Source organism: Ranitomeya variabilis, chromosome 4, assembly GCF_051348905.1.
Source record: "Ranitomeya variabilis isolate aRanVar5 chromosome 4, aRanVar5.hap1, whole genome shotgun sequence".
Classification (NCBI taxonomy): Eukaryota; Metazoa; Chordata; class Amphibia; order Anura; family Dendrobatidae; genus Ranitomeya; species Ranitomeya variabilis.
In genome coordinates this window covers 529744897-529753468 of record NC_135235.1, presented here as the reverse complement: position 1 = coordinate 529753468, position 8572 = coordinate 529744897, and the positions used below count along the sequence as shown (strand labels likewise).

Sequence of the window (8572 nt, the reverse complement as noted above, 5' to 3'; positions counted from 1 at the left end):
TTAGGCTAAATTCAGATATGGCGGATAATTTCTGCTGAGGAATTTATTCTGAATTACAGATATAAAACTATACTTTGCAAAAGGTAAATGCTGAAAATATGCAAAAAAATATAGAAATATATGACAACGTAAAACAGTGCCACAATAGAGAAAGATAGATAATCCATCTTCAACCCCAAAGCATTGCCAGACAAGTTGCAGCCATTGCAAGCTTAATTATTCCGCTTGTTAGACAATTCAACCTAGTTACGTTTAGTTTGTAGTATTGTTATTGAGGTTATGCATATCGTGTGGGTGTAAAACTGTAATATAATAAACTTTGCAACATTCTTACCTTTTTTTTTATTTCTATATTTTTGTTTATTAATTTTCATAAGAAACAACCATAAGCTGTGGCACTGAGTCTGTCACATTTGTAGGTCACTGCAGTAACTTAGTACAATGTCCATATAGGTGATCTTAAGAAATATAACATAGCATCTTGACACTGAGGTGATTATTAGTCATACTAAATTCTTAGTAACAGTTATACAATGAAGCAACCTAAGGCCGGTTTCACACGTCAGTGATTCCGGTACGTGAGGTGACAGTTTCCTCACGTACCGGAGACACTGACACACGTAGACCCATAAAAATCAATGCATCTGTGCAGATGTCATTGATTTTTTGCGGACCGTGTCTCCGTGTGCCAAACACAGAGACATGTCAGTGTTCGTGGGAGCGCACGTTTTACACGGACCCAATAGAGTCAATGGGTCCGCGTAAAACACGGACCTCACACGGACATTCTCCGTCTGGGGTCCGTGTGCGTGCAGGAGACAGCGCTACAGTAAGCGCTGTCCCCCCCACATGGTGCTGAAGCCGGTATTCATATCTTCCCTGTAGCAGCGTTTGCTATAGAGAAAATATGAAGAATAGTGTTAAAAATAAAGATCCATGTGTCCGCCGCCCCCCCCACCCCCTGTGCGCCCCCCCGCTGGTCAGAAAATACTTACCCGCTCCCTCGCTCCTTCCTGGTCTGGCCGCGCCTCCTACTGTATGCGGTCACGTGGGGCCGATCATTTACAATCATGAATAGTCGGCTCCGCCCCTATGGGAGGTGGAGCCACATATTCATGACTGTAAATGATCGGGCCCACGTGACCGCATGCAGGAGAAGCCGCGGCCAGACCAGGAAGCAGCGAGGGAGCGGGTAAGTATTTTCTGACCAGCGGGGGGGCGCACAGGGGGTGGGGGGGGCGGCGGACACATAGATCTTTATTTTAAACACTATTCTTCATATTTTCTCTACAGCAAACGTTGCTGCAGGGAAGATATGAATCGCAGCTTCAGCACCATGCAGAGTGGGTACCACACGCTCCGTGTGGTACCCACTCGCCATACGGGCGGCACACGTGTGCCGCACGTATGGCCTCCGTGAGTTCCCAGGCACACGGACACGGATAACTCCGGTACCGATTTATTCCGGTACCGGAATTATCTGGACAGCCCTAATATGAAGTTTGTTTAGAACATTCACAAAATACAAAATGTAAGTCAAGAGAAAAGCAGATAGAGATAAAGCAAAGATGAAAGCAGTAGAGAAAGCACAGGGAAAAGGGGGATTATTAGACTAAGGGTCCTGTGTTCGACGATCCTCCATGTATGCCCAATACCCGGCCAAAAATGTAAACTCGAGCCAATACAACCAAGTTTTATAAAAACGGTTGTAGGAGTTGTTAGCTGTAGCAGTCAATTCTTCCATCAACACCACCTCATTCATTGTAGAAAATCATAGGGCGATTATCGGAGCGGTATCTTTTTTCCAGAGCAGAGGATGGACGCCCAAGCTGTCCCAATTCGGTGCCTCAGTATAGAATGCTTGTATGTTTAAGCGGGATGTCGCAGTGATGGAGGACACGATCTGGAGTCAGATCAATCATGAGATCAGTGAGCCTTCGTATCACTGTACTTTGTCCCAAAAAGGAGTGATTGGTTTGCATGACCAAAAAATGTGTAGAAGATCCCCTTCCTCATTGCCACATCTCCAACACATGGGACTCGTCTCAGGGAAAATCGAATGTAGTCGAGATGAGACTCTATACCGAGACAGCAATTCATAAATTACCTCAAGGAAATGAGAACACATCGACGCTTTATTAAAGTAAAAATTTGGCTCCATTTATCTTTTGATAGAGGCCTAAATCACCTTCCCACTGTGTCTGAAAGCTGACAACCGGGAGGTCTGCTGGATTAATCAGTAGAGAGTACGTAAATGACAAGGTGCGCCTCAGAGGTCCTGCACTTGAGCAAACTGTCTCGAAAATAATTCTCTCACTATTATAGAAGGCGCTAGGAGGGAGTAACTGAAAAAAAAATGCAACAGTTGACCTACTGTCCATGCATCTTGGGTGGATGGTGGAGAAATACCATCTTGAGCAGTTCTCCCTCACCGATTATAGTAATTTAGAGAAATTAAGCGAGTATATCAAATCTACATTGGGTACGGAAAGTATTCAGACCCCTTTTTTCACTCTTTGCTTCATTGCAGCCATTTGGTAAATTCCAAAAAGTTCATTTTTTTTTCACATTAATGTACACTCTGCACCCCATCTTGACTGAGAAAAAAACAAATGTAGAAATTTTTGCAAATTTAATAAAAAAGAAAAACTGAAATGTCACATGGTCATAAGTATTCAGTCTCTTTGCTCAGATACTCATATTTAAGTCACATGTTGTCCATTTCCTTGTGATCATCCTTGAGATGGTTCTACTCCTTCATTGGAGTCCAGCTGTGTTTAATTAAACTGATAGGACTTGATTTGGAAAGGCGCACATCTGTCTATATTATGCCCCTTTCACACATCAGTTTTTTGCCATCAGTCATAATTCGTCGGCTCGACGGATCCATCGCAGATTGCGAAAAACTGATGCAACGGATTCGTTTTTTCAACGGATCCTACTAGCGGATCTGGCTAATTGGATCGGAGCATGCTCAGTTAAAAAACGGCAAACGACGGACAGCAACGGATCCGTCGCTGTCCGTTTTATCAACGGACACAAAAAAGGTTATTTTGTCCGTTGTCTCCGGTCGATGGATCCGGGGAACGACGGATGAAACGTGAGGCCATCTGTCGTAATCCGTCTCTAATACAAGTCTATGAGAAAACGGATCTGGCGGAATCAGTCGCCGGATCCGTTTTTTTTTAAATTCGACGGATTGCGACTGATAGCAAAAAATTGATGCGTGAAAGGGGCATAAGGCTATGTGCACACGTTTGCGGATTTTCCCGCGGATCCGCAGCGTTTTTTATGCTGCGGACCTGCAGCAGTTTTCCATATGTTTTACAGTAGCATGTTAACCTATGGAAAACCAAATCCGCTGTGCACATGCTGCGGAAAAAAACGCGCAGAAACGCAGCAGTATTTTTTCCACAGCATGTCAATTCTTTGTGTGGATCTGCAGCGTTTCTGCACCCATTGACTTGCATTGAGTCAGGCACATCCACAGCAAATCCGCAGATGGAAAAAAGATCTGCGGTTTAGCTGCGGATGAAACACAGCAGATCGTGAGGAGGGAAGTGTGTGGGCGGAGTGTGGGCGGAGCTATGTGCGTGTCTGTGTGTGCGGGCAGGGTCTGCTTGTCTGTGTGGTCTGCGGGCTATCCGTGGGTGTGCGGGTGTCTGCTGGGACTGTCCGGGGGTCTGCGGACTGTCTGTGGGTGTCCGGGTGTCTGCGGGCTGTCCGTGGGTATGTGGGTGTCTGCCGGGGCTGTCCGGGTGTCTGCCGGGGCTGTCTGGGGGTCTGCCGGGGCTGTCCGAGGGTCTGCTGGAGATGTGTGGGGGTCTGCGGTGCTGTATGTGTGCAGACATCGTCCGATGGGACTACAACAGAATTTCTGCAGTACTCAAGGTTCCTAAGAGCACAGTGGCCTCCATAATCCTTAAATGGAAGATGTTTTGGACCACCAGAAGTCTTCCTAGACCTGGCCGTCCAGCCAAACTGAGCAATCGTGGGAGAAGAGCCTTGGATCACTGTAGCTGAGCTCCAGAGATGTAGTAGGGAGATGGGAGAAAGTTCCACAAAATCAACTATCACTGCAGCCCTCCACCAGTCGGGCCTTTATGGCAGAGTGGCCAGACAGAAGCCTCTCCTCAGTGCAAGACATATGAAAGCCCACAAAGAGTTTGCTAAAAAACACATGAAGGACTCTCAGTCTATGAGAAATAAGATTCTCTAGTCTGATGAGACGAAGATAGACCTTTTTGGTAATAATTCTAAGCGGTATGTGTGGAGAAAAACCAGGCATCACCTACCCAATACAATCCTAACAGTGAAACATGGTGGTGGTGGCAGCATCATGCCATGTGTGAAAAACTTGTTGCATCATTCCCAAGAAGACTTGTGGCTGTACTAGCTCAAAAGGGTGCTTCTACTCAATACTGAGCAAAGGCTCTGAATACTTATGACCATGTGATATTTCAGTTTTTCTTTTTTAATACATTTGCAAAAATTACTACATTTCTTTTTTTCACTCAAGATGGGGTGCAGAGTGTACATTAATGAGAAAAAAAAATAACATTTTGGAATTTACCAAATGGCTGCAATGAAACAAAGAGTGAAAAATTTAAAGGGGTCTGAATACTTTTCGTACCCACTGTATGTCTCTTGATATGAAGATTCCCAAATATTTTACAGCTGAATTAGCCCAAGCTAAATGTTTCTTTCAAGGGTGCTTCCTTGACGAGGGGATAATAATAACCATGACTTCTGACAAGGAGAACTTGATTTTGAATTAGATAAGCCATTGTATAAATGGAATCCTGCCATCAGACTCGTCAAAGAAATAACTGGGTTGCTAATTAGTGATCAGCGAATATACTCATTACTCGAGATTTCCCGAGCACGCTCGGGTGTCCTCCGAGTATTTTTTAGTGCTCGGAAATTTAGTTTTTATTGCCGCAGCTGAATGATTTACATCTGTTCGCCAGCATAAGTACATGTGGGGGTTGCCTGGTTGCTAATGTACTTATGCTGGCTAACAGATGTAAATCATTCAGCTGCAGCAAGAAAAACTAAATCTCCGAGCACTAAAAATACTCGGAGGACCCCCGAGCGTGCTTGGGAAATCTCGACTAACGAGTATATTCGCTCATCACTATTGCTAATGAGAAAAAGTAGATCATCTGCGTAAAAAGCTGAAATCTTGCTAGGAGCACCGTGTATGTTAGTTCTCATAATGTTAGTATTAGCTCGAACCCTTCAAAGATTTCTTACCTCTGTTTGCCATTCTTCCACCACTGCTTCCCTGCATACCTCCTGCTCCTACTCTGGAAGGGTGCAGGAGGACATAGCATGTATAATACCATACACTGAAGGATCTCCTCATAAGTCATAGAAACACCAAAAGCCCCCTTAGGCTTTACTCTCTTACCCAAGAAAGACACTATCTGGCTATAGATTGTTTTTATGGCATTGCAGAAGATAGGAATTGTTGCACACATTTAAGGGGAACCTGACAGTTTCATTTTGCCCCTAAAGCACCAGCATGTAGTTATTGCTATCTATATACCCATCCTAACAAGTAGGGTTGAGCGACTTTCATTTTTTTAAGATCGAGTCGGGTTTTGCGAAACCCGACTTTGTCCAAAGTCGAGTCGAGTGAAGTCGGCCGATTATCGCGAAAAGTCGGGGATCGACCGAAACATGAAACCCAATGCAAATCAATGGGGAAGCATAGTCGACAGTCAGTGGAGGCCAGGAAAACACCTACAGTGCCCATTTTAATGCCAAAAACATCCATTCTTGTTTCTGAAGCTTGTCAATCTTAATTAACTTTATAATAATAGTTGGGCATTGGAAATTGGGGGTCATTTGGCAAAAGTTGTGGGGGGTAGGGCTGCTTCAAGGTTTTAGTGGGCCCAGGAAACGTGGACTACGTCACGGTGGTGGAGCAGTGAGAGGTATTTCAACTTTGCAAGTGCTGTGATCCTGAGCAAGCAGGGAGGCCCACTCGTTCGCATTGGCACTGGCACAGGGCCCCTCAAAGTACGGTGGTGTGTTTGCACAGCGGGGGCGCCTGTTGTGAATTCTGTTCTCGAGCTCCCTCCTGTGGTTATGAATGGTACTTCGGCGAGTTCTGTTCATGGACTCCCTCTGGTGGCTGTGAGTGGAGCTGCTGGTTCTGAGATTCCTTCTCCAGCTGATCTCGTTCAGGTCTTGGCTGGCTGCTCTATTTAACTCCACTCAGATCGTTACTTGATGCCAGCTGTCAATGTCCTAGTACTGGTTCAGTTCTCTTGGATCTTTCAGATGACCTGTCTACTTCAGCAAAAGCTGTCCCTGCTAGCTTATTTGTTACCACTGTGTTTTTGTCCAGCTTGCTATTATGATTTTATCTTGTTAGCTGGAAGCTCTCGGATGCAGAGTGGCACCACCGCGCCGTGAGTCGGTGCGGTGGTTTCTTTTGCACACTCTGCGTGTTTTTTTGTTAGTTTTTTATGCTGACCGCAAAGATACCTTTTCTATCCTCAGTCTGTTTAGTTCAGTCTGGCCTTCTATGCTGAAACCTATTTCATTCCTGTGTTTGTGTCTTCCATCTTAACTCACAGTTAATATATGTGGGGGCTGCCTATTTTTTTGGGGAATTTCTCTGAGGCAAGGTAGGCTGTATTTTCTATCTTTAGGGGTAGTTAGCTCTTAGGCTGTGAAGAGGCATCTAGGCAGAGTCAGGAACGCTCCACGGCTATTTCTAGTTGTTGTGATAGGATTAGGGGTTGCGGTCAGCAGAGCTCCCACTTCCCAGAGCTCGTCCTGTATTGCTAGTTTGCTCATCTGGTCATTTCTAGTGCTCCTAACCACCAGCCCAACATAACAGTACAGCAGGCCAACAAAGTGTTAATGCATCTCAATAGAGGGATAAGAGAAGATCTGAGACCATTTTTTTTTCTCTGCAGTGTGTTTTGTATTTCTTTTCCCCTTAACCTCTGGGTGGTTCAGGACACAGGTGTAGATATGGACATTCAAGGTCTGTCCTCTTGTGTGGATCAACTCACTGCAAGGATACAAAGCATTCAAGATTATGTAGTTCAGAACCCGATGTTAGAACCCAGAATTCCAATTCCTGATTTGTTTTCTGGGGATAGATCTAAGTTCCTGAATTTCAAAAATAATTGTAGACTGTTTTTTGCTTTGAAACCCCGCTCCTCTGGTGACCCCATTCAGCAAGTAAAAATCATTATTTCTTTGCTACGTCGCAACCCTCAAGACTGGGCATTTTCCCTTGCGCCAGGGGATCCTGCATTGCGTAATGTAGATGCGTTTTTTCTGGCTCTTGGATTGCTTTATGATGAACCAGATTCAGTGGATCAGGCAGAGAAAATTTTGCTGGCTTTGTGTCAGGGTCAGGATGAAGCGGAGGTATATTGTCAGAAGTTCAGAAAGTGGTCTGTGCTTACTCAGTGGAATGAGTGCGCCCTGGCGGCAATTTTCAGAAAGGGTCTTTCTGAAGCCCTTGAGGATGTTATGGTGGGATTCCCCACGCCTGCTGGTCTGAATGAGTCTATGTCCTTGGCCATTCAGATCGATCGACGCTTACGTGAGCGCAAAAATGTGCACCATTTGGTGGTGTTTCCTGAGCAGAAGCCTGAGCCTATGCAATGTGATAGGACCTTGACCAGAGCTGAACGGCAAGAATACAGACGTCAGAATGGGCTGTGTTTTTACTGTGGTGACTCCACTCATGCTATCTCTGATTGTCCTAAGCGCACTAAACGGTTCGCTAGGTCTGCCACCATTGGAACGGTACAGCCAAAATTTCTTTTGTCCGTTACTCTGATTTGCTCTTTGTCGTCCTATTCTGTTATGGCATTTGTGGATTCAGGCACTGCCCTGAATTTGATGGACTTGGAGTTTGCCAGGCGCTGTGGTTTTTTCTTGGAGCCCTTGCAGTATCCTATTCCATTGAGAGGAATTGATGCTACACCTTTGGCCAAGAATAAGCCTCAGTACTGGACTCAATTGACCATGTGCATGGCTCCTGCACATCAGGAGGATATTCGCTTTTTGGTGTTGCATAATCTGCATGATGTGGTCGTTTTGGGTTTGCCATGGCTACAGGTCCATAATCCTGTATTGGATTGGAAATCAATGTCTGTATCCAGTTGGGGTTGTCAAGGGGTACATGGGGATGTCCCATTGTTGTCTATTTCGTCCTCCCATCCTTCTGAAGTCCCTGAGTTCTTGTCAGATTACCGGGATGTATTTGATGAGCCCAAATCCAGTGCCCTACCTCCTCATAGGGATTGTGATTGTGCTATTAATTTGATTCCTGGTAGTAAGTTTCCGAAGGGCCGACTGTTCAATTTATCTGTGCCAGAACACGCTGCAATGTGGAGTTATATAAAGGAGTCCTTGGAGAAAGGGCATATTCGCCCGTCGTCGTCACCGTTGGGAGCAGGGTTCTTTTTTGTGGCCAAGAAGGATGGTTCTCTGAGACCTTGTATAGATTACCGCCTTCGTAATAAAATCACCGTCTAATTTCAGTACCCTTTGCCGCTACTGTCTGATTTGTTTGCTCGGATTAAGGGAGCTA

General features: G+C 45.2%; 1 protein-coding gene across 1 annotated transcript in view; it reads right to left on the bottom strand.

The window, feature by feature from the left end:
• The window catches only part of LOC143768104 (uncharacterized), a 29968-nt gene continuing 21396 nt past the window's right edge, over positions 1-8572 (bottom strand). Inside the window, exon 3 of the mRNA XM_077256792.1 lies at positions 1-90. Coding sequence (XP_077112907.1) covers positions 1-90 — 90 coding nt within the window. The remainder of the gene's footprint in view (positions 91-8572) is intronic.